At 44.1% G+C, this 26,163-nt stretch overlaps 1 protein-coding gene across 1 annotated transcript in view; it reads right to left on the bottom strand.

Moving 5' to 3' along the window:
• The window catches only part of ERG (ETS transcription factor ERG), a 119,503-nt gene that overhangs the window by 69,017 nt on the left and 24,323 nt on the right, over positions 1-26,163 (bottom strand). The window contains exon 2 of the mRNA XM_079298202.1: positions 16,110-16,197. Coding sequence (XP_079154328.1) covers positions 16,110-16,148 — 39 coding nt within the window. The 5' untranslated portion in view covers positions 16,149-16,197. The remainder of the gene's footprint in view (positions 1-16,109; positions 16,198-26,163) is intronic.

Raw genomic sequence — 26,163 nt, 5'->3', positions numbered from 1 at the left:
CTTTCAAATCTGCTTTTTTTTTTTTTTTTTTTTTTTTTCTTTTTTTTTTTTTCTTTTGTGCAGCCTAAAAATGCGCTAAAACAAAGACTTCCAATTTTCCTTTGGAAAATACGTCCCACTTCATGTGGTTGATGGAGGAGGTGTATTTATAACTTGGCCATTGTTTATTATTGTGACTGCTTAGGTGTTATTTTTGCCCTGCAGTAAGGCTTGGAGGTGCTTCCCAGCTCTGCTCTCCTGTTTGTTTTTAGAAGTAAGTACAAAGACTGTCACTCTTAAGCTCCCCACTTCCCCTGAGTCCATACATTTGTGTTGTGAGCAGCTCAGGCACTTCATTCTTCAGGCCTTTCAAAACTCCTGGATTAATACCATTAGGTCTGGGCAACTTGTTGCTATTTAATTTATCAGTTTGTTCCAGCACCTCGTCTGTTGATCCTGGCAACAGAAGCAAAATGCTTTAAGGGCGCCTCTAGAGCAGATATCTAAAGAAAGTCACACACACATCCCTAGAAAAAAAAAAAAAATCCTCCCTCCAGCAGCCAGAATTGGAGATTAGAGCCTGGTTCATGGATGTCAGCCACACCAAACCAAATGGGGGATCCAAATAACTCAGGTCTTTCTGCTGCTGAATGTATGGTACCACGTTCAAGGCTCTTTATAATTAGCACAATCCGTAACAGATTTGTTTTTTCTCCCAAGTAGTAAACACTCTCATGCTTTACTCAGCTGAGGTGGCTGCTGCTCTGCTCCCAGCTGTGTGTGTGTGCAGGCACACGTATCCCAGAGACTGAGCACAGTGTGATGCAGCTGAGAGACAAACCTGGTCCACAGTGCGGGATCATGGAATCACAGAATCATTCACCTCCAAAATCATCAAGCCCAATCCATAACTGATCCCCATCTTAGCAAACAGAGCACTGGGTACCATGTTCAGGGGTTCCTGGGTCTCCACCAGCTCCCTGGGCAGTTCCAACCCCTGAGCTCCCTTTCCATGGGGAAATTCCTGCTGCTGTCACCCTGAGCCTGCCCTGCCCAGCCTGAGGCTGTTCCCTCTCCTCCTGTCCCTGTCCCCCCTCCCTGCCCCTCCTGTCAGGGAGCTGTGCAGAGCCACAAGGTCCCCCCTGAGCCTCCTTTTCTCCAGGCTCAGCCCCTTCCCAGCTCCCTCAGCCCCTCCTGGGGCTCCAGCCCCTTCCCCAGCTCCGTTCCCTGCCCTGGACACCTTCAGCCCCTCCAGGGCTCTGCAGGAGCCACAGCTGGACACAGCCTGAGGGGCTCTCAGTGCCAGCACAGAGGGACAATCCCTGCCCTGCTCCTGCTGGACACACAATTCCTGAGCCAGCCCAGCTGCCAGGGGCCTCCTGCCCACCTGGGCACCCCCAGGTCCAAACCCTGTTCCAGAAGAACTCCTGGTGACACACTCACCATCATTAAGGGGGCATCATCCCAAAAGTCCCTTCACTCATTAACTCAACCCCAAAGAGTGGGGCTCAGTGCTGCTGGCCACATCTGCCACTTCCTTGCCCCAAAACTATGGCAGTAAGAGCAAGCTGAGGAACTGGCCATGCCTGCACACCTCTATTCCCACAAAGCAGCCTGGAGACAGATGAATGAGGGAGGGATCTGCCCTGGCAGCCCCTCAGCCCTCTTCCCCATCCCAGCACTATTAGGGCTGCAATGGGATCCATGTGTGACTGCCCCACATGTGCAGGGTGCTTCCTGAGCTCCCAGCCCTGCTGGGGCTGGGCTGAAATGACAGCATTTTATTTATAAATCTGTTGCCAGAGGCCTGCAAAGGCTGGGCTGACTCTGGACACCTGCAAGGTCCATTCAGGGAGCAGCCAGTCAGGAAAAGAAGCAGGAAAAGCATTGGGAATAGAGAAGAGCAACACCAGACCCAAAGATGGGTGAGCTGGAAGCAAGGAGAGCTGCTCCCTATATTAGATTTAGAGCATGTTTTTTGAGACCAGACAAAAACCCCATTAAATTTGGGGTTTGTTTGAGCTGTATGAGCACATCCCATGGTGGAGGGGTGGCAGGTCACACTGCCTAGGTGTGACATAGTGACCAACTCCCAGGCTCCACAGAAAATCTGGGATTTGCTTCCTTTCTACCTTGAGCACATTAAACCAAGCACAGCCAAAAATAAAAGTGAGGGAGGATCAAATCTGTGTTACAGCAAACCAACAGAAATGCTTTCTCCAAAGCTTGCCTAGATTTAATACGACTGGTTTTTGGATGCTATCTATCATTTCTGTTTGGCATGAATATAAATCCAAAAATCCCTTGATCCCAAGAAGGCACTGAGGAGACTCAGTCAAGATTTCAGAAGGGATGTGCTCCTTAACTTGGAAAGTTGGCAGATGATTTAATTTTGTGAGCAAATTTGACAGTGCCGTAGGAATTTTCCAAAATCAAAGAGCCCTTTCATGGGCTTCCCTACCCAATACTCAATCCAGTGTCTAAGAATAACATTGAGCCCTCATTAATTAATGATATCAGCCCGAATAATGTCAGATTGCCTCAGAGGCCTCGCTGGGAGGGATGAATCACACCCGGCCGGCTCCAAGCTCTCCCTCTGACAAACTCCAGTGTGTGATGATGGAAAGCTCAGACTGGAAAACTCTCACCCACGGAGCCCCAGCAGCCCTCACCCTGTCTGAGGTGTGTGGGGCACACTTGGAGATCCCTCCTGCCTGTATCAGGAAAGAAAATAATATTTTCGCCCCGGTTAAATGGTGCTGTACGTCCCCATGTACTCTGTGTGGTGGATGCAAGAAAGGACTGCAGAGTTCCACCTATATTTGGGATTCTCAGCAGAGTCAAGATCGTATCCAACAGCAAAATCTCTGCCTGTGATTCTGGCTTTTACCAAAACTACCAACTGAGATTTCTTACAAGCCCTACTCAGCTGATCCTATTCCAACTCAAGGCACACCAGCTGTCTCCATAAATGTACAATTTTACTGAAGCCATGATTATGTATGAAAACATCCAGACTGCCTCTAGAGTGCTGTGTCCTAACATTGACATAAAATTGCCTCATTTCTATTTGCAACATGATTTTCACGTATCCACACTCCTGCGACAGCTGAAGGCAGCGACTCTGTATCAGTCATGAAAGTGAAATTTGCTAATATTTGTGTATCACCATCTTTTCACGTCAGTGATGCATTCCTGGGCCTCAAGAAAGAACAACCACATTGTTTAATGCATTCACATAAATATTTATCCTTTTTCCTTCACAGTGGCCACGGCTGGCCAGGCACCAATGTCCCATGGAACACCCCAGCCCTGCCACGAGGACCAGCCCAGGGCTGAGCCTGGCTCAACCTAAACATGAGCTCAGCAGAAAGGCACATGTGGCCCTGGTTGTGGGATCCTGGTCACAGAGGTGAAGTGTCAGGCAGACAAAGCTGGGATTTGTCCCTTTTTTTTGTGCAGTGTTTGTTTATCTGCCGCACACGTCGTGCCCGGTAACACGAAGCCGCCAGTTTCGGATTACAAATATACCATAAATGCCATAAGTGATTTATTTTTCTGCCTGGGAAAGCAAATTCGGCATTTTTAAAATAAAAAAACTTGACACTGATGTATTCTAATTGCCACTGCAAATATAGATGTTTTTGTTATGCACGAGCACCGTTTTGATGTGATGGCCAAAGCTCTCAGAAAGTTTGATTCAGAGAGATGGAGCCTTGAGAAAGATCCATCAGATTTCGGGAACCCCCGCCACAAACAATTTTCAATTCAGTAGGAATGGTCTGAGAACAACTCTAATGTGCCTTTTACTCTGAGGCATGTTGGTTCTAAAAGCCACTGACAAGTTTCACACACAAACATTTGTGTTTGGAGGAGGCGCTGCCAAGCAAGGCTGTAAAAACCATTAAACCCAGAATCTGTTATTTCATTAAAGCTTTCTGATAAATCACACCGAGCGACTGCGTTCTGAAATACCCAGAGAACGTTAATTTCACCCCTGAAATGTGATTTCTTTTAAAATCCTTTTTTCCTCCCTACTCCCTGCCATAGGATCCACCCCAACATCTGGAGAGCAGAATCCAGGCTGACAGACTAATGCACATGTGGAGCAGTGTGTCTGCTCCTTTGCTGCTTCTCAGGACAGACACATTGTCTCCCTCTCCTTCTGCCTGTCCCCTCCTTTTCTTTTCCTTCTTCTTTTTTTTTTTTTTACATTTTTTTTCCCCTTCCTTTAATAAGACTCCACATGTCTTGCAGCTCTGTGCTGCGAATGTGACCAGGATGTGATATTGCCTTGCACCAACACACAACGTCTGGCTTAGGTGATACCCAGTTACTGCCCTGGCTTTGAATGCCTGCAAGGTTATTAACCAGCACATCTGGCTCTCTCCCTAGGAGGGTGAGTTCTGCAGTGCCCCAGGAATTTCTTTCATACACCACTTTTATTAGCTTTTCAAAAGAATACGGATTACCACTGGAAGGGAAGACTTAGGTCGTTTGCAAACATATTGGTCGCCAACCTGCTTGCCATGTTTGAAAAGCAACAATAAGCAAAACTCATTATTTGATTTTCAGAAGTAATCTTCCTTTGTTTTAACACACTCTTATTGCTCTTGGTCTGCATTAGTGAAAAAATGGTTGGTGATTTGTGATAAACAGAATTTTAAAAAAGTGACATTACAGAAAGCCACAAAGATAACTTATTTGGAAATACAGCCCTCAAAACATTAATTTCTAATCCTATTTTTCCTGCAGACCTCACTCCATGATCACAGAAAGGCAAGAGAAATGTGTTTCAGGCTTAATCAAAAGAGAGAAGCGCACGTGTAGCTCCAGAGAGCAAATTTATCTCCTTTGCCCACACATGGAAGTTGCACAGGACGTGAAGTTTGAATGCACAAGTGATATTACTGTAATTTCCCATCTGGACATCCCTATTTCAGTAATGCCAGAGAGGCCTTTTCTGGTTTCATTTATATCACTTCCGAAGCAATTTAAGACAAACGGGAAAACTACGGGAAAAAAAAAATTCCATGTGAGGTTGTTACAGAGGGAGCTCCCCAGGGCTCTCCTTCTACCTGCCCAGCAAAGTTCAAATTCCTGGCCAAACCTCTCCTGAAAAAAACTTGGGAAACACCTGCCTGCCTCCCAACCCACCTGGAACTCCACCTTCCCAAGAGAAACCTCCAGCACCTGCCACTGCTGAGCACACTTCAAGTGCAAAATTCTCCATGCAGAGAGAAAAAAAAATAAAATAAAATTGCTGGACTTGCTAATTAATCTCCTTTAGAAGCCAGGTGAGGGCAGATTTTTGGAAGCTGCTGGCACTCAGCAGCTCCCATTGTTCCAAGTGGGAGTTGTTTGGCACTCCCAGCTTCTCAAGGCTGCTCCTTCACGTAGGTGTTTAAATGGGAGCTCTGCTCTCCACTAACCTTTCGCAATTGCTTTTGGCCAGGCTGATCCTCCAGAAATATCCCGTTGCAGAGAGCAGTGCAAGCACTCACAGAAAAGTCTATTTTAAAACTCAGCATAAATAGCCCAGACTCCTCCAGCCAGGGAAAAGAAACAACACTCTGTGATTTCCCCAACCAAGGGAGACAGCCAGGCAAAAAGTTCACAAACTCCAGTAAATTCATACAATGAAAACAAAACAAAGATTCCTAATTATGCAAATGAAAACAGTGAATGTTTTCAAGAATGTCACAACCTTACGTGGGGATTTCTGCCAAACCGAGCAAGAATTTAAATCCATCAGATAAAATCCTGATTGCTTTAGATTAATATCCAAACAAAAGGGATGCCTGGTTGAAATTCTAACCATAAGTTCAAGTATCAGATAAATTACAGCCAACAGAACATAAAGATCTCACCTCCTCAGGTCTGAGTCTTCTGAAAAGCCCACCTTGGCAGCCTTAGGCTTGGCATTATTCAGTCAGCTCCAGCCTTCAAAAGAACGACTCATTTGGTTCCACTAAGGCTCATGGAAATCCTTACAGGGTTTTTTGTTGAGCCTGCCTATAAATTGCATTGTCTTCTTAAGGCTTCCTGTCCTGCAAACAGAGGCACCAGCACAGAGATTCAACTGAGATTGTTTTCCCCCTCTTCTGCTGCTTTTATTTAACACAAAAAAAAAAAAAAAAAAAAAAAAAAGGGGGGGGGGGGAAGAGAACTGGTTGAAGTTCCTTACAGGAGTTGGAAGAGGACATCTGCAGGCAATTTAACATGAGGGTTTGTTTCTGTGTCAGCTGGCAACCCCTGGATAACTCTGTCATGTAACTTATATGCTAAAACATGATGTAGGACAACCAGTGAGACTGGGTAAATATGGCAGCACATCAGTTTTATTTGATTAAGATTTATACTTTTTCAAAAGGAGCAGCCCTGCCATAAACTCTGAAAATAAATACAACCCTGGAGCTGTGAGAGTGTCCCACCCTGATCTTCAAACCCACCTCCTGCTGCAGCCCAGGAACAGAAAGCTGATTTTTTCAGGTGAAGATGGCCATTTTTCCATTCCCTCTGAGCTCAGGAATGATGCAGCTCATCCTCCTCTGCAGGTGACAGCAGCAGAATGTGGAAGGGCTCAGGCAAACACGAGGAGCAGGGAGCTCACTGCTCCCTGCCATCCCAAAAGGCAGCTCAGAACACAGCCCAGGATCCCAAGGGAGCTCTGGAGATAACCCAGCTCCCCAAGTTCCCCCTCCCCATGTGTTTAACTTCCTCCCAGCCAGAAGAATCTGCTCAAGTGAGGAAAGCTCATCCATCCTGGTTCCACTTCTGCTCTTGCATCAGACCTTATGTATCCTGACATTTACAGCCACGCATTTGAACTGAGGCCCTGATTAGATTCAATTGGTAAAATTACCTTCCTCCCCTTCCTCTTTGTGTGTGTGCAAGCTTTGGTTTAGATTATTAGTAATTTAAAAATCAATCCTGCAGTTAAATGTTTAATGGCATAATTGCTCCTGTTGCCTAAATTTGTTTAGTTTGTGCTTTATTAGCATGTAATAACTGAAAGTATATTTTCCTCTGTCTCAGTTAATAACATCTCTGCCATGGCTGACGTGCTGTGAGCACGGCTGGCTGCAGTTCTGGGACAGAACTGGAGAGATTTTCTGAAGCTTTCACTCAGGAGTCGGTGGCTCCCCTTAACTGAATACTCAGTTGGCCTCCACTTGGGTTTAATTTTTTTTTTTTTTTCATTACAAGCTCATTTTGGAGGCCTTTTAGTCCAGCTGTTGGGCAGGAATTGCTGGGCTCAGTCCCTGCCCGTGGCTCTGGGGACATTGGACACCCAGGGACACCCAGGGACAAACAGGGACAGACAGACAGGGACACCCAGGGACACCCAGGGACGGACAGACAGACAGACAGGGACACCCAGGGCTGAGGGCCCCTCTCACCTGGGGCTCCTCTCCAGGCTGGACATTCCACCTAACAAAGAGCTAAACACATTAAGCTTCCCCTGTGCTTAATGTAACTTAACCAAATCCCCATGGAAAAAGTGGAAAGACAGAGGTGCTTCCCAAGGAAAATTAACCCCTTCCTAAGATAGGTCTCCCTTTTATTTAAAAAAGGGAACCCAGATATTGCTTAAAGTAATTGAATGGTTTGGGAAGGAAGGGACCTTGAAGAACATCCAGCTCCAATCACCTCTGCCATGGGCAGGGACACCTTCCACTATCCCAGGCTGCTCCAAGCTCCAATGTCCAACCTGGCCTTAAATATTCCCAAGAATTGGGCAGCCACAGCTTCTCTGGGCACCCTCTGCCAGAACTTCTCTCATATTATTCACAGTCTTGACGTGTCAACTTTCTGGGATCTTACAAAATGTATGTGACCAAGTGAGCATAGATAAAAACCTGTGTCAGCCCAGCCTGGAACACTCACAACACACCTCAGATTTACCTCCCTCCTCCCCAGTGTAATTTGAATTTGCAATAGCAGGTTACAGTGTCCCACCAAACATTTACTGCTGTTCAAGGAGGTGATAATGACTGCCAGCAAGTTTATCTCTTTGATCCAAGGCAATCACAGATGATATGGGATACACAACACACGTGCCAAACACTCTTTTAAGCCTCAGCAGCAGAAGAAATTGATCCCTTCCATGTCTCAAAAAATACCCCAAAACACTGGGAGCAACAGCAGCATGGGACTAGAGATGTAGGAGAGTGGGGTTAGGGGGGATATTAGGAAGAAATCCTTCCCTGGGAGGGTGGGCAGGCCCTGGCACAGAATTCCCAGAGCAGCTGTGGCTGCCCCTGGATCCCTGGAATGTTCAGTTCCAGGTTGGACATTGGGGTTGGAGCAGCCTGGGACAGTGGGAGGTGTCCCTGCCATAGCAGGGAGTGAAACTGGATGGGCTTTAAGGTCCTTTCCAATCCAAACCATTCTGGGATTTTATATATTACAGCAAAAGTCACCCATATTAGTTGAATTTAAACATGCTGTAAAACTGGAGGGCAACATTTGGGGTTTACAGGTTCTTAGGCAGCAAAAAGCTGAATTTCTGAGGAGGATGTGGTAGTGAAGAAAGCACTGTAGAGCCTCTTGGGAACAGAACTCACTGGCCACACAGACATGGGATTTTAGGGGCACAGCAGTTACACTTTGCTCTTCTAGGTGAGGACAAGAAACACTTTTTTTATAAATAAACAAAACTGTACCAGGAAAACACATATTCAGAATCAGTTTCTCTTTCAAATTAAACACTATGGAAATACCCAAACTACTGACTTGAGCCAAGAAAGATTTTCCACAATGAGAATTTGAATTGTCTTGGGAAAGAACACTGGGAGTCAGAAAATATCCTACAGAACAACAGGGAAAGGCTTAATGGCAAATGATAAAAGAGCAAGTTGGTGAAAGGTATCTAATCAAATGCCCATAACTGTTGATGAGGTAATGTCTGTATTAACAATCTAAAGAAAGGGATAAAACAACACATCAGCCAAAGATACTGCACCCCAAAGTCAGCTTTGGGACACCAAGGATTGGTAAAATAATCCAAAAGGGTCTTGAGGAGATAAGAACATGGCTAAGAAATAATGAAGTAAAACTCAGATTTAAAAAGGATGGGGCTTAGAACAAGTTGAAATATGAGATCTTCTAAAAAGGGAGGGAAGACAGAGAGGAGGAGCAGGGAGAGGGAGGAGAGATTCATTTTAGAACAGATGAAGCACATCACCAAGTCCAAGAGAATCATTTATCCCTGTCCAGGCTGCTGGAGCAGCAGCTCCTGGAAAATGCCTTTCAGCCCTACAAAACATTACCAGAAGTGTTAAAGTGGTCACTTATGACCACATTTGTGACCAAACCAACCAGGACAGCCACAAGCAGGGCTGGGTGCAGAGCTGAGGGGTGAAGCTGCCTGATCCCCACCACCCAAACTGGACCCTGAGCAGAACTAATGTGCACAGGCTGTGGGTGCCTGGAAACCTCCCCTATAAATCTCCCTCTTTAAGAAGGTGAGGAGGAGCAAAGTCAGTGTGAAATTAAGGAGTCAGAATCCATACAGAGCAGCTGAATATGAGGAAATGCTTCACAACAACGAGTCATGGGGAATCATCCCTCAGGAAAGGTGGAAAATGACCCATTGCTTGGGATATTTGTGGCTACATGAAGGCAAAATCAAACCCAATGCACATTAATCAGTAATCTCTGGCTTGCTCAGAGATAATCTCCACACATCTTCAGCACTTGCTCAGCAGATCTGTGCATGGACAATCCAGGGCAGGTGGTTTCTGTAACCAGTTTCCAAGGAAGAAGGACACAGTCCTTTAGAGAAGGCTGCTCCACAGCCAGACTTTGTTTCACCCCTTCCCTTCAGTGATCTCAGTGAAGCCACACACAGAAATTACAGCCTTGGAGGCACAAAACACCATTGGACACTTGGATTTGCTGACCCCACATGATAGGGTGGGCACGACCTAAGGGAGAGGGGACAAATATTTTGGCAGAGGGCTTGAAAGACCTTTACAGGCTGAGATTTGGGAGCCCTCAGTCCCACTCCAGGCTCTAGAGTAGAGCAATAGAACAGGATGAATCTTCCTTCACAGTGTCCCCAGAGTATGACTGGGTTTGTTCCTGTTCCAGTTTGTCTCGTCCATCTTTCCCAAATTCTTCTCGTAGCTTCTCCCCACCCTCAGCTTCCCATCCTGACTCTGGTTTCCAAAACCAATCCATTTTATGATTTCCACCCATCACCAGTGGAAATGTCCAGACTTTTAACTGTCTGGCAGACTGCAGAAATGAGATTTAAACACATCTGAGTCCGTGTAACAAAGGGCTCGTGTAAAGCACATCTATCAGCCAGAGCTCTGAAAATGCATTTGGTACTCTTTAGTTTGCTCTTTCCTGCTTATGAAGAAGATAATTTTTGTTTAAAAATGGCCCCACTTAAGGAATTATCCATGCCATTAGTCCCTATAACAATAGAGATTAAAGTCTCTAGACCATCCCCTATCAAAATAACATACTCTTCTTTGAACATGTCATTAACACTATTTTCCATCTGGTTGCTGGCAGCAATCTTGGATTTGCTCCGAATTGCTGAAAGTTCATCAATTATAGCACACAGAAGCCATTATCTCTCTTTTCCTTTAGCAAGGATGTATTTGCTCAGGCAGACAGAAGAGGTAGAGTTCAAGAGCAAAGGGAAAAAAAAAAAAAAAGAAAAGAAGGAAGAATTTACTCACTGAAACTCTACAGCAATCATTTGGTTACCATCCAGAATTTTAAGCTGCTGAGAAGTGAATCACAATTTCTGCCTAGGAGGGGATTCTAGAGTTCAAATCCAGTAGTGATTCTGGCATTATTACAGGTAACTGATGTGTGCTGACACAGGAGGGAAATGGAACAGCAAATCTGAATCCTGGCAGTGTGGGAGCTCTGAATGAGAGGGGAGAAGTGCCACCCACATCCACGGTAAGCTCTGTTTATAAACTCATCCATGGTAAACTTCATTTTCTGAGGACACAGAGTCAGCTGTGGTGATCACTCAAACAAGATTTAGGGGCTGTAATCCAGCACAGTTAGAAAGAAGAACAGCAAAACTCCAACTGTGGTTTTACCCTGTCAGTACTAAAACAGGAGAAGAGCTTTTAAAGTTTCACCAGAATAATGAACAAAGTCCACAGTGAGAGACAAGAAAAGGAGATGGAGCTACAACTGCTCAGCTTTGGGGGCTGCTGACACTAAACTTTTTCACATCAATCATTAGGCAGGCAGCAGTTCTCCCTGTTTGCAGCCCAGGACCATCCAGGAGCTCATTTTCCAGCTCTGGGGCTGGGGGCACCTTCTCCCAGCAAGAGCAGAGCAGGACATCACTGACTCACCCTGCAGCAGGGTGGCTCACTGGCCAGCTGCTTTCAGGAGCAGTATTCCCTGTTTTCTGGAAGGGACAGAGAGTGTGTTATCCCCTGGTGGCAGGCTGTGATTCCACACAATCAGATCTCCACATGGATCATCTCCCCATCCAGGCTGCAGTGGGTCTCAGTTTACTCCACGTGGGGCTTTGGGCCAAGCTCTTTGTATCCTTGGCTGGGATTTCCATGCTCTCACTCCCAGCTGAGCTGCCCAAATATCACTTCATAAGCAATGAAAGAAGTGCTTTAGCCATGCAAAGAATCCACAAGGACCAGGCTTCTGGCTCAGGCTTGCCTTGAAAAGAGGTGGGGGTAAAAGCCTGGCTTTATCCTCCTTATCCTGGAGGATAATAATAACAATAATAATTCTGTTGTCCTTCCCTTCTTGTCCCCCAGCCTGTTCAGGCAAAGACTGTATTGTGCATACAAAACTCCCAGCATAACAAAGTCTTGGATCCTATTTAGAGGCTTTACAATTCCAGGAAAAATAACAGATTATATCAGACCCAGAATATACTCCTTAACAAATAATACCACTTCAAAAAAAATTAAAAAATCAGATTTAACCATAACACAACAGATTAGGTACATCCAGAGCATCTCTACATTGCCACAATTTGAAATCCAATATATTCTTTGCCCAGCAAAGGAGTTCTGAGGTCAGGCTTTGTGATACTTCCAGTAACAACATGGATATGGAACAATATGGAAATGTGGATTTGCCACCACAACCCAGGCAGAGAAATGCTAAATTCAGGAGTGGTTTTCAGAAACTGCTATGGAACAATTCCTTTCTTTCTTCTAAGAAATCAGGTTTTCATTCACTGTAATATCAGGAACAGCTTCCAGATTTGATAACCCAAAACTGACAGATTGAGGGGCAACAATCTCAGTTACATCCACAGAACAAATGAGGCTGTACAGACACAGACCAGCTGAGCTTGGCTTGAAATGTCTGATGCCCTTGGAGAATTTTTTATCAAGAATGTCCTCTTTGATTGAGCTGTCTGGGGTGTAAATTGCTCCCATTCTTCACCTTCTGCGATGAAAAACCAGGGTGTGCCACCCACAAGCTGCTGCCATTCACCCACCTCTTCAGCCATCCCACATCTCAAAATCATCACCAAGGAAAAGAAAAAAATCAGATCAACTAAATGTGAACAGACCAAATCTGCCACCAGCCTTGATTCAATGAAAATCACACCCATTATCCCAGCACAGACACCACTACTGATAAATACAGTAATTATTTTTTAGCTACACCATTCTCCTTTCCCAGTGAGGCCCAAAGGAAAAGCTGTAACTTGTTTTTTTTGAGAATTAGTTCCACAAAATCCCCCCACAGTGATGGCACAAGCTGGCTAAAGTAAAACAAACATTTGACCTCTTTAGAAACCAAAATTTAACCCTTAAAAAAACACAAGGTTTATTTAAAGGTCAGTATTTACAAAGCATAAATCCCTAAAAACAAAATATGCAAATCTCAGGCAGCATTTGAGAGTTTTTCTGTGACTATGGTTGTAAGAACTGGAGTTTAATGATAACAGAACAACAAAAATATCACATTACAGTGTGTGTAAATGACAGCCTTGCCTATACAAAGCCACAATTTTAACAATGTGAGGAGGCTTATTTATTTCAGTTCTCTTACAGGCACTCAATGTGTGAAGCTGCTCAAAGATCAGGGTCAGAATTGCTCATATTTTGCTGAAGTGGAATTAAAATCCTAAAAAATCCACCCTTTTTCTTGTCCACACCAAATGTTTCTTTCCTTTGTGCATGGACAAAACTCAAGGTTGTGACTCAGGTGAAATCACACATTAGGGAGCCACAGGGTGACAGATCAATGTCAGAAGCTGAAAAATGTAAAACTCAATCTTCAGTATCTCTGGAATGAAGCTGCCCAAACAGAAGGAGGACACACACTTTGAGGCTTTCCAAACATTCCCAAAATTGGACAGGATCTGCCTGGGTAATTCTGGGTAAGAATCCAGCTCTTATCCCCTTCAGGGATGGAGCATAAGAACAGTGAGATTTGTTACATTTTCCTTCTGGTACAGAGAAGGCTGATTTCAAAAAACAAAACTCACATGATGCACATGAAATTCCCTTTTCTGAAAAAAAGACATCTCTGAGAACTCATCTTGCATATATTGCATTATTTTTCTCCACATGTTCAGGCATAAAATTTAGATCTTGAAATCTGCCAAATCTTAATAATCCAGACATTCTCAGAAGGTGAATTTTCAAAGTTCCAGCCCTAAATGTGCATGGATGGAGTTGTCTGCTTGTTGAAGGATATAAAGAAACACCATTGTGTGATGTGTAATATATGTAATTAATGTAATTACACATGATGTAATACAGCTAATTAAACAAAACCTTATCAAGGGATGATTGCAATGAATCCAGTTTGTTTATTCTGCATCATAACAGCAGTGAGGGATCATAGAATCATAAAATCATGGATTGGAAGAGATCTTAAAGCTCATCCAGTGCCATGGCAGGGACACTTCCCACTGGTCCCAGGCTGCTCCAACCCCAATGCCCAATTCCAGGGATCCAGGGGCAGCCACAGCTGCTGTGGGAATTCTGTTCCAGGGCCTGCCCACCCTCACAGGAATTAATTTTTTCCTAAAAATCTTAACCTAAATTTCCCCTGGTCCAGTTTGAAGCCATGCCACTCCAGCTCCTGATGAACTGTCCCTCTCCAAATTCCCTGCAGCCCCTTGAGACACTGGAAGGTGCTGTGAAAAACCCTCTCCAGGCTGGTAAATCCCAACCTGCTCATCCTCTCTCCACAGGGAAAGTGCTCCAGTCTCTCTGACCAACTCTGGACTGGTTTCCCTGTCCTTGCCATGCTGGGGGCACCAGAGCTGAGATCAGAACAAACCCACCACCCCAAACACCCCAAACCTACCACCCCAAACAGGCTCCCCCACATCTCTGCGCTTCATCCTGGCTTATTTTTAACAATGTCCACTTTTAAAGCCCAAGTGACCCGAGCATCCATGGCTGCTTTCCAAAGAATGTGTTTAGCCCACAGCAGGCCCTAATGACATAAACAGAAATCAGAAGGATTTGAAGTGCAGTTGGCCAGCTTTCCTACCCCAAACACAGCATTAAAGTAATTGTCTTCCTCACACCCTTTTTCAATAAAACAGCAACTTTGGGGTGATGCTGTGCTGAGAACAGGCTCCTACAATTCCCCTGAACATGCCATTACAGAGATTTTTATGCAGCTTTCTTGATGTAATAAGATCCTTTCATACCCAGCCTTGCCCTGTCCCACTAACTCCTGTGGTTACAAAAACCTTCTTTGGGCACCAGTTTTGGCAGAAAGCATGAAACTGAGTTATTCTATATGTTATTTCTGCTGCTGTGGGCATTTAGACAGCAAGAAGAGGCACTAAATCCCCTTCAGTGTTTGTAAGTCTTACTGGCTGAAACCCATGTTGAGGCAAAAATTTAGTTTTTTGAGGGGAGGAGGATTTGTTTTTCTGCTCTTTCCATGAAAACAACTGAGGAGCAGAGGGCTGTGGAAGTGCTGGGTTTGGAAAACCTGGAGAGGGGGAAAGAACGAGCTCTCCCACTACTGCAACTCATCCTAGTAACTAAACACAGCCCAAAAACAACACAGAGGGATAGAGAGAGAGATTCTTTCATTCACTGAGTTTTACAGAAAAAGGGAGTTGCTTAAAATAATATTTCATTTTTATTCTATGCTTCAGTTAAAAATAAGTTGCAAAGTGGAGCTTTTTCTAGAGAGAGCTGCTGACTGGTAGATGGCAGCCAGCTGAGGAGAAACTCCATGAAAGAAGCTGCAGAAAATGTAACTTCAAATAAAAACAGGCAGCAAGGCAGTCAGAAAGAATGAAAGAGTCCTTAAAAATCATCCAGAGCCACCCCTGCCATGGCAGGGACACCTCCCACTGTCCCAACCCCAGTGTCCAAACTGGAACTGAACATTCCAGGGATCCAGGGGCAGCCACAGCTGCTCTGGCAATTCCATCCCAGCTTCTCCCCACCCTCCCAGGGAGGAATTTCTTCCTCATATCCATCCTGAATTTCCCCTCTTTCAGTCTGAACCCATTACTGTTTGTCCTATCACTCCAGCTCCTGATTAAATTTGTGTGCAATACCCCAAAATTTCTTGCTCTCCGCAACAGCTGCATCTGCCAGGTCTCACAGGTGCCAAGTCTTTCATAAAGAAGGGTAAGAAAACCACAGCAACAAGAGTAATAGTAATAATAATCATAATATAGTAAAAAACTTCTGAAATGCAGCAAACCAATGCTGGTTTAAGTGTTTTTAAAACTTCAGTTTTATTGCACTGATATATGTAATGATGCTCGTTCATATCTGAATTTTTGCATTATGCTCATTTTCCTTCTGCAGTTGAATTTAATGTTTGCCACTGGATGTCATGGAGCAGAACCAAGGATATAGAAATCCAGTATTTTTCAAGGATGTATATTTTAACAAACACACCAGATACTAAAGGATGATCAAGGAGAGTTAATTTTATAAAAAGTTATTTTTAAAATATCCAGGTGCTTCAGAGCAGATCACACAGGTGTCAGCAATGAAGACTGCAGGGCTGACTCAGACAGCAGCACGTAAATACTGAGGAATAAAAAAGCCCATGCTGGGCAGTAGCACAGTTTATAAACATGCAAGAAAAGCTGTGCTGTGTGTACATATTCTTTAATTTCATGGCTCTCCAAACATCTGAGGACTCACAATAAACAGGAAACTAACCTTGATGTGAGCTGCTGGATCAGGGACAGTCTGAATCATGTCCTTTAACAGGCCAGAGTGTTTACCAGGAGCTCAGATCCCAAGGCAGCTGCAGAACCAGAGAAACAAAAGTCATGCTATTATATTTTAAATGTTTATTTTCAATAGAAATCTCTTTTTATAGACTGATAAGCATCTTTCCTTCCCCAGATCTCCTCAGGACTCAGTTCAGCTGAAGCTCTAAGACATTTCTGCCTCCATAGGGTCTTCTGAGGATTTATTTCATGCAAGAGAAAACACTCAGCCCTGAAATTTTCATGGAAAAATGGTCTTTATTTGCAATGTACAGTTTTCCCTAAATAAGAACTTGGGACAAGCTCTGCCCTGCCCAGCCCCATTATTCACCCAAGCTATCAGAGATTTCCACAAGCCAATTCTTCCCAATTTAGAAACCCACAGCAGGACTGGGACAGATCTGCAGCTGATATAAAAAAAAAAAAAAGACCATTTCACTGATGCTGTGCCCCTTTACAAGAGCTGCAAATCTGGTCCAGACCCTCAATTAACAGCACTTCAGAGCAGGGATGTTCTGGAATCCCTTATCCATGTCCAGTAATGGAGTGCAGAGGGGCTGGGGCAGGTGGGCTGCATTTGTCTGCATGTGCAGGGGGTGGAAAACCATTAAAGCTCTTTAAAATAACAACAGTATTTAATGCAAATAATGTGGGGTACTGCTCAGTAACTTGAGGATCAAATAAGCTAATAAATTGGGATAAACAAATTAAAAATTAGAATGTGGGGAACATAATTTAAAGTAATCTTGTCTCTTCCTCAGTTCTCCCTTAAAGACTGGAAATTCTCATTTTTTACACAAGAGGTTTCCTTCTGCTCATCATCTTGAACTCAACTTTTAAAGCAGCAAGGCACTATCAGGGTAAGAGTAATTTTCCTCAGCATCAGCTTTTTTTTATTATTATTTCACTATCTGCTCTCACATTTACACTAACTTGAAAGTCAAACTGCATTTTTACCTATTGATTTAGGAGAAATACTCCCTGGCTAACACTGAGCTGCAGCTTGCCCTGGAGACAGTGAAGTGAGGGGACTACCTATGAACTATTCAAGTCTAATTTGCATAAATTCCATTAAACAGTAAAATTAAAGGCATCACCATTTATATCTTTGCACACTTTCCCCTTACTACTTAAAACAGCCAACTTTCCCTCATTCAAATCCATGAAAATAAAGTAGTTCATTTGAAGACCTATTAAAAATCCCTAAACAAGCCAAATTCCCTTTTTATCCACTTTTCCCAGCTATCTGTGGATGATCAAATGGGATACTGACATCATGGCTTTAAATGAAGATTTTTCTTTCCACAGAACTTGAAAAGCAAGAGATGCTTTTTCAGTAAAAGCAGAATTTCCCCAGCAGTGTTGTTCAGATTGAAGTCAGACAGAAACACCAACAGCACTGACGTGTTTTTAATTCCCTGCCTCCTTTCCCCAGTAAATCCACGCCTGCCACATCCTCCCTGGATTTATGGGATTCATATTTTAAGCTTTTGAAACATCACACACAGGATCTGGAAACTGCTAAGCTTCACATAAACTGGTCAGAGAAGTATTTTGAATCCAGTGTTAGATCATGTTTGCAGTGTTTTTATCCTCCCAGCACTGTGATGCCACCACTGCACCTCACCCCCAGTTAAAAGCCCACCCAGGAAAGGGCATTTGTGTCACAACCAGATTTATTTTGGTCTCTCTAAAGCCTTTGCTCAACTTCCAACAACACCTAAGCTTAGAAAATATGTGTTGGGAACTCCATCCCAAAAATGCCCTGTGCCACTCAAACCACTCAGAGCTCAGTCTTGAAGCTCTCAGGGTTAAAGAAAAGTTGTTTGAGCTTTTTCCAGGCCACTCATTTCACATCTTTTCCCCAAAAAGATGGGTCCTTTATGGAAGAGAAGACAGCTGAGAAAATTTGCGAACCAGTTGCCAACTCTGCACTATGAAGAACAGGAATCAAAAGCAAAAGTTGTCCAGTATGAGTTGGGAAAATGAGTGTGCAAGTGTTCTGGATATTTGACTTTTCCCTTGTACTGTAATGAACTTTAAAGAGGGAATTCTGCTTTTCACTCCACCATTGGCAGTGTATTCTTCTTTCTCACCTCAACATTCCAGTCTTGCTACTATAAAGTGGGACAAGTCCTTGTCTGCAAAATAACTATTTTTATCTTTTCACCTCCAGAAATCATGGCTTTAAAAAATGCTGTGACAATTTTCTTTGCTCATTCCAAACAGAAATACAATTTTCAATATTTTAGCTCCATCTTTAGGGGCTGGAATTGAAATCTTCCAGATATTTGGTACTAACTTGCTGAGGCAGATGGTGTCTATTGGCAGACCCTCTTCCATCCCCACCCCAAATTTCATGCTGGTCATGTCTGTTTGGTGGCCTGTGACAGGGTCTGCTTGTGGCTATAGGGTTTGCCCTGCATCCCCTAAAACAGCAGGACACTAAGGCAAGAGCCAAACCAGACACTAAAGCCTGGCTTAGGGAGACATCTCTTTCCAGGAAACTGGAACAAGGCTATTACAACACAAACTGAAACTTAAACACTTGTTAACAGCCTTCCTGATTTAGGGTTATCCTAAAGGATATCCTGGATAGGACTCTGAGCAACCTGGGATAGTGGGAGGTGTCCCTGCACATGGCAGGGGCTGGAAGGAGATGATCCCCTCCATCCCAAATCATTCTGTGGTTCTGTGATTCTATAGAAGAATGAATTTGTAGCCACAGAGGAGGTTTTCTTACACTTCCTGGCATCCTGAGTGATGACAAGCATTCACTAATCAAGCTTCAGCAGTCCAGGTTTTTGGGACTGGTTTCCATCCTCTGTCACATCCAAAGTGTCACACAGAAGAATGGCACTAGTGAGAAGCAGCAATACTTGAGACAGGAGATGTAAATTCCCCTCTGATGCTCAGGACAGATTAAAATACGAAGACAGAAACAAGTTACTGTACAAAACCAGCCAGAGCTGGGTGTGCCAGTGCTACCCCATGCAGGAGGAGACTGATAAGCTCTGGAACTTGTTGTCTTTCTGTGCACACATTTGGGGAGTCATGTAAATACATCAAAGGGTTGTATATGCATCAAATCATGTACAGATCTAGAGCTCACCAGATGTGACTGCACTGTTCTTTCTTTTCTATAGATGTACCAAGAGGATCAAACTATTTAATGGACACACATATTGCCAGATTACTGGGGCTGAACATCCCCTTTTGCACAAGGGCTGAATACAAACCTCTCTGGTGCATTTTCTCACCTTGCAGACAGATTTAGGTGCATTTTCAGTATCTTGGCATGCTGTGCTCACCTAAAAACCCCAGCAGGTTCCTCCTGTTGTGTTCCAAACCCTGTGCTGCAATAAAGCATGACTGGGCAGGGAGCAAGGCTGACACAGAAGGGCTCCAGGCCAAACTCCGGACACGCGACACCCACGTGGAGCAGAGCAGGGCTGCAGGACACAGCCTGTGCTCTCTCTGCCAGCAGTGAACGGGGCCCAAATCACAAACAACAAATTCCCTGAGGCTGGAAAAGCCCTGCAAGGTCATGCAGTCCCAGCTGTGCTCATCACCACCTTGTCCCCAGCCCAGAGCTCTGAGTGCCACCTCCAGGTGCCACCTGCAGGGATGGGCACTGCAAACATCCCTGGGCAGTTCCAACCCCTGAGCTCCCTTTCCATGGGGAAATTCCTGCTGCTGTCACCCTGAGCCTGCCCTGGAGCAGTCTGAAGCTGTTTCCTCTCCTGACACTGTTCCCTGGGAGAAGAGCTTGACCCTTCTGTGGCTGCACCCTCCTGTCAGGGACTTGTAGAGGCTCCTAGGAGCCTCTTTTTACCCTCTTTAGCCAGTTTTTTCCAGGCTAAAACTACTTGAATATTATTCCTGGAATAATATTCAGAATACAGCCCCAGTTGTAGCTAACTCTGGCTGATGAGGGGTGTTTAATCAACAGCCAGAATGGCTGGTGCACTGCAAGCAAGGCCATTATTAATTAAATGATGATCCAAGCACAGGCTGCCTGCAGGCTCTCTCCAAGGAATCCTGTGTCCCTGCTGCCTGAGATGTGAGTATCAGACAGGAGAACAGCTCTGAATGGCACTGACAGAATAATCAAACACACAAGGCTCAAGGAAAGCCCTTTCCTGTGACAGGCTCCCAGCACTGGGGCTGGCACACACACACAGGGGTGCACACTGTGCTGGGATGAATAACCACGCTGGCATCACACCAAATTTCTACCAGCATGACTCAGGATGTTTACCATTACTCACAGGAGGTGAATCCCTGAGCAGCTATGCAGAATATCCCCAGTCAGTGCCAGCAGGACTTTCAGATCCCCTCACACTGTCATGCAACTGGACTGGTCACATATTTTAAAAGAACTGATGTTTTACAGCTGTTGGAAAAGTTTGGAGACATCCCTTGCTGGATTGTTTTGCCAGGAAATCTCTTTTTGTGTGCCTAGGTCCCACCAGCTCTGGTCAAAGTGTGTACCAGAGAGAAAGGCTGAGATATTCAAAATGCAGAGCATTATAAACCTGCTCTCAGTGATGTGCAGAAACAGCACCAGCTCCTGTTGCTGCAGGTTAGAGCTGCACTTCTTAGGGACATAAATATGCTACATGTGATTTTCAGCTTTCTAGCACCTAATATAATTTCAGTTATGATGAGAGCCCATGTGTAGAAAATTTAAACCAAATCTAGGCTTGCTGCACTTTAGAAGCAACCTACACATCCAAGGATGCACTAAGAGAAAATCAGAGTGCAGTTATTCCTCTGTGCTTTATTCACACCATAGGGCTTTACTGAAATCATGACAATGTTGTTATTTTTTTTTTAATCAAAAGAAGTTCATAAAAACAGGAATAAGAAGAGGTGAGATGTTTATAATTCACATTTGTAAAGCAGGTAAGTGTGAAAAAACACAACTCTTCCACTGGCAGGGAGCTGTGATACAGCAGAGCTGCATGACATGAGCTCAAAGCTTTTATGTTTAACTAGTGGTTGGGTAAAACCACTTCAATTTTTGGTTGGTGGGGTTTTTTTTTATTTCTTCTTTCACTGTAACCTCTAAATGTGTTAACAGCCTCAACAATAAAACCTTGAGGAAAGATCTGCACCCTCAAGAAATGCCATTGCCAAGGCTGTTCATGAGCAGTCAGTATTTGCTGTTAGGGTAAGATTTGATTGCAGGTGAATATCACTAATGAAACAACTGTAAAGGACAAGAAAACCAAAATATAAAAAGATGTGCCAGGCCAGGAGGTTTCTTCAACTTTCCATTCTCATTGCTAACTGTTTGTACTCACCCTGACCTTGCAGAACAGAACCCAGTGCTGTGTTGTGCACTCTCTGATGTGCTCAGTTCTTTCAGAGCAATTTATATAGAAGTGTAACTCACTGGCAATTTTTGAAAGGCATCACTTGATCGTTTGGATGAGGGGTTTTTTTTATTGTATTGCATTATTTGTTTAAAAAAATCAGTGGGAGAAATAAAAGCTGGTCTCAATTCTGGCAGAAAAAATAAAATAGCCAGATTTTTCACTTTCAAGATACACCTCCACAAGTTAATCATGGACTCATAGAACAGTTTGGGGTAGAAAGGACCCTAAAGATCATCCAGTGCCACCCCTGCCATGGCAGGGACACCTCCCACTGTCCCAGGCTGCTCCAGCCCCAGTGTCCAACCTGGAACTGAACATTCCAGGGATCCAGGGGCAGCCACAGCTGCTCTGGGAATTCCATCCCAGCCCCTGCCTACACTGCCAGGGAAGGATTTTTTCCTGATATCCCATCTAACCCTGCCCTCTGTCAGTCTGAAGCCATTCCCTGTGACCTGTCCCTCAATGCCGTTGTGAAAAGTCCCTCTGCAGCTCCCTTGGAGCTCCTTTAGGCACTGGAAGATGCTCTAAGGTCACCATGGAGTCTTCTCCATGCTGAACAGCCTCAACTTTCTCAGTGTGTCTTCATAGGAGAGGTGATAAATCTCCTTTTTCTTTCTTTTTTAGAATTTTTTGGAATTATTTAATTTAAAGAAGGAAAATTCCCCCACCCAGCCCTCCTTTTGAGAAGCCTCCCAAGGATTTGGTTTCATGGCCATGCTGACAAGTTCTCTCCCTCACACAAGGTTAACACTATTTCTGTCACTCAGGTCAAGAATACTGATCTGCAGATCCCCTTTCTGAGTGGATTCCTTTCCAGCAGCACCAGCTGGAGTGCTGGTGGGCCTGGAGACCTCAGGACAAGGCAGGAGGAGCAGTCCCAGCCCAGGTGAGACCTGTCCCTGCTGAAGCAGCTGTGGGTTCAAGCTGACCAGCACACCACAACTGGAATATCACCCAAAACATGGGGGACAAGCCACCGTCACCACCTGTGTGAAAAGCACAGATGGCCAGGGTTTAATAAACAGCAGCACCCCAAGTCCCTAAAGTGTGTGGGGACAAAAGGATGCAGCAATGTGAGAATTTCTCTGCCATCTGTGTCTGGGTCTGGCCCTCCTGGAGTTCACAGACACTGAACATGGATTTTCTTCTCAGTACATTTTTCTTGGAAGGGTCAGTTCTCCTACAGAAACTCCCTCTCCTCCCTTTTGAAGGATGGAGAAGGCACATTTCTGTGCTACCACCCAAAAGTGTCTGTGCAGCTACTGCTTATCTCATGTTCCAGCCCATGATCTCAGGGGAGCATACAGCCTTAAATTAGATCATTTACAGTAGGAACTTTAAACTACAGCCAAAAATATTTGGTTTTATTAGTACTCCCTATATAGTACGCCTCTGACCAATAACTTGTTTTATTTATTTTTCTGGCGAATTACCATGTTCTTATTCAAAGCCATAATGAGGATTATATATCAATGTGGAATGCAGAGCAGCCATTCCTGAAACTCCCAACTACATATAAAAGAGTTTGGAATTCCCCAAACACTATCTCTTCAGCCCAGGCCACTTACAAATGTGCTTAACATGAATGAAGTAATATCTTCAGAAAGGAAGGAGACTTTTGAGTCACGTCTGACACATTTAACTGCACCAACCACCTTCCACAGCTCAAGAATTTGACTCTGTGTCTTAATACCAGGCAGGAGTGTTTGATAGTGATTATTCCCTGATGCTTATCCTGTTGCAGGATACTGGGACACACACATGGAATGCCAAGGGCAGAGCTAAGGCAGGAATTCAAGACTTTGTGCCCTTCCCACAGAGGTCACCAGCCAAGTTCTGTGATCCAGTCAGATTCCCCACCTTTCTGTCCCATGCTAGAGCTGCCCTGGCAGATTTCTGTGTTTAATTATTCAAACTCAGCTCAAGTCCCAACTTAGCAGAAGGTGTGCACCAGCCAGCCCTGAAGACCATGGAGCAACCACCACGTTATTCCTGACTGCAGGTTGTAATTATGGACCTTAGCTCTCTACAGAAATATGACTTTCCAAAGCAAAATATCTCTTTGTGGAAAAGCAGGATGACATCAGGAGAGATATATAGTGACAAAGAGTGGTTTCTAATTTGCATTCATTCCACTGGTTAAAGCCCAAGCCTGTTTCAAACTTTTTAACTGGTGCTGCACTTAAAATTAGATCTGAGGAAAGATACACAGTTTGCAAAATAATGAATGACCAACTACCTCAGAAAGGAAAACTCATACCTCCTGTTGAAAGATAAAGGCAAAAAAAATGTTTTAGAAAGTGAAAGAAGATCTACTTCCATAATAAGGAATTACATATAGGCTCATGGAATCACAGAATGGTTGAGGTTAGAAGGGACCTTAAAAATCATCCAGTGCCACCCCTGCCATGGGGACACCTCCCACTGTCCCAGGCTGCTCCAGCCCCAACCTGGAACTGAACATTCCAGGGATCCAGGGGCAGCCACAGCTGCTCTGGGAATTCCATCCCAGCCCCTCCCCACCCTCCTAGGGAACAATTCCTAATTCCTTGCTCATCCTGCTGCCTCCTCTGGGCTCTGCAGCAGCTCCAGCTCCTCCCTGGGCTGGGGCAGCTCTGCAGGTGGGATCTCTTATCACCATCCCATGGTGGGTGTTATCAGCTCCTTCAACCTTCCCTGGCCTCTTGTGCTTCTTGGACTTTAGAACCCTTTTTTTAAGAAAGATTGCTGGATTGGCCAGTGCAGGCATCCTGCACTCACTTCTGATTCCTGAATTTTCCAGAGCAGGAATGCTCCTCTGTGAACCTGAATCACATCTGATGTACAAAGATTGGACTAGATCCTCTGGCTGCTCTCTAGCTGTCAGATACCTCTGCCTCTAGTTTTAATTGTGTTCACAGAAGATCTGTTTCCAATAATCCCTTGGAAAATGGGAGTACAGAATCAGGACAACTTTTGCTGCACACACAGCAATTCATATTTTCAACCACATTTAAGCATGGAGCACAAATTGAGTAGTAATTACAAAAAGTCATTAATAACTCTGTGAACACCTCACAGCTTCTTCAAGGATAATTACTTGATTAAATCTGTACAATCAGAAATTACAAACACCATGCAATTCCAGTAATTACTGAGTGCATTAGACCTGTGAATTATTTACTGCAGATTATCCAACAGTTCTGTCAAGGGTCTTGAATTGTTACAATAAAAAACAGGATCTAAAAACTGGAGAGTCTTCAGATTCAAAATATAATGACAGTTTAGAAATACATGAAGAGCAAGAAAAAAAAGAAATAGTTAACATTTTCTCTGCTTTCAATAAATTTCTCCTTCAGTTGTCATATTCAAAAAACGTATATGTTGTTCAGGAACAGAATGTACTGGCACTGAATCTGTTGCATGCAAGCACTCACTTTTGGGGATGCAACAAATGTTTCTGTAATCTGCCCTGGAAAGTTGTCCTCCTTTTTCTCCCCCTTGGTTTCTGGGGATGCTGCTCATTCTAATGAGGAAAATCACTGTTTTAATGAAAAAAAAAATAGATACATATATATATATTTTTTTTTTTAATGTGTTTATGGAGTTGCTTTTGATGGTTCAGGGGCTGCAAAGAGCAGAGCCTGTCCTGGGGGAGTCACCCTTGAGGCAGCTCCAGTGAACACCTTGGAATCTATTGCAAGAAACTGGAATTGAAACTTCCAGAAACATTTCTGGAAGTGTTCAAGGCCAGGAACTTGGAGAAATCTGGTCTATAAAGTGTCCCTGTCTGTGGCAGAGCGTTGGAACAGGGTGATTTTAAGGTCCCTTCCAACCTTTCCAAGATTATCATTTATCACAATAAAATGATGTAGTTTCCCAGCCTTGGCCTGCACACCTCAGTCATGACCTAAAATAAATTAAGCTGAACTTAAGGTGCTCCAGGGATTGTGAAAAATTGTCCCATATGAGGAAACTGTCCCCAAAAGGAGCCTGGAACACCAAGGACACTCAGTGAGACACTCAGCTGAGGCTGTTTCCAAACCAAGGCATCTGTGGCACCTGCTTCCCTCTCCAGCCAGGTCTGGGGATGGTTTTTGGGGTATCAGGAGGATGAAAAGTCCTCTGTGGAAGGATAAACAAGACAGGAGGTGCTTCACAATCCCTCTGCAGGGTTTTTCTGTTGTTTTGAAGCTCCACCCTCTGCAGGGAATATTAACACAAACAATATGACTGGCAACACCTTTTTTTTGTTTCCTTAAAGTATTCTTAAGACAAAGTGTAAATGTTTGTGGTGACCCTTCTTCAGAATATTAGTAAATACAGCCAGCTTCCAGTGGAAATTATCCCACAGAACAAAACTAAACACCCTCTGAAGTTCTTCAGACTAAACCTCCTTTCTCTTACTAAAAGCTTTTTTTATTCCTTTTTGTATGTCTTTGGCACTTTTTTTGAATTGTTCTTTTCACTTGTGGCACTTTCAGTTCTGATGTTGGAAAGCAGGAGAAGAAAAAAAACAGAACAGCTGTACAAACACAAGGAATTTCAGAAATAAGTGACTTCCATTAAGTGTTGACCTACACTGCAAAAACTGTTCAAATATACAGATCAGAAAGACTGGCACCTCCATGGCAGCCT

The sequence above is a fragment of the Erithacus rubecula genome, assembly GCF_903797595.1.
Source record: "Erithacus rubecula genome assembly, chromosome: 1".
Lineage (NCBI taxonomy): Eukaryota > Metazoa > Chordata > Aves > Passeriformes > Muscicapidae > Erithacus > Erithacus rubecula.
This window is presented reverse-complemented; position numbering and strand designations above follow the sequence as displayed.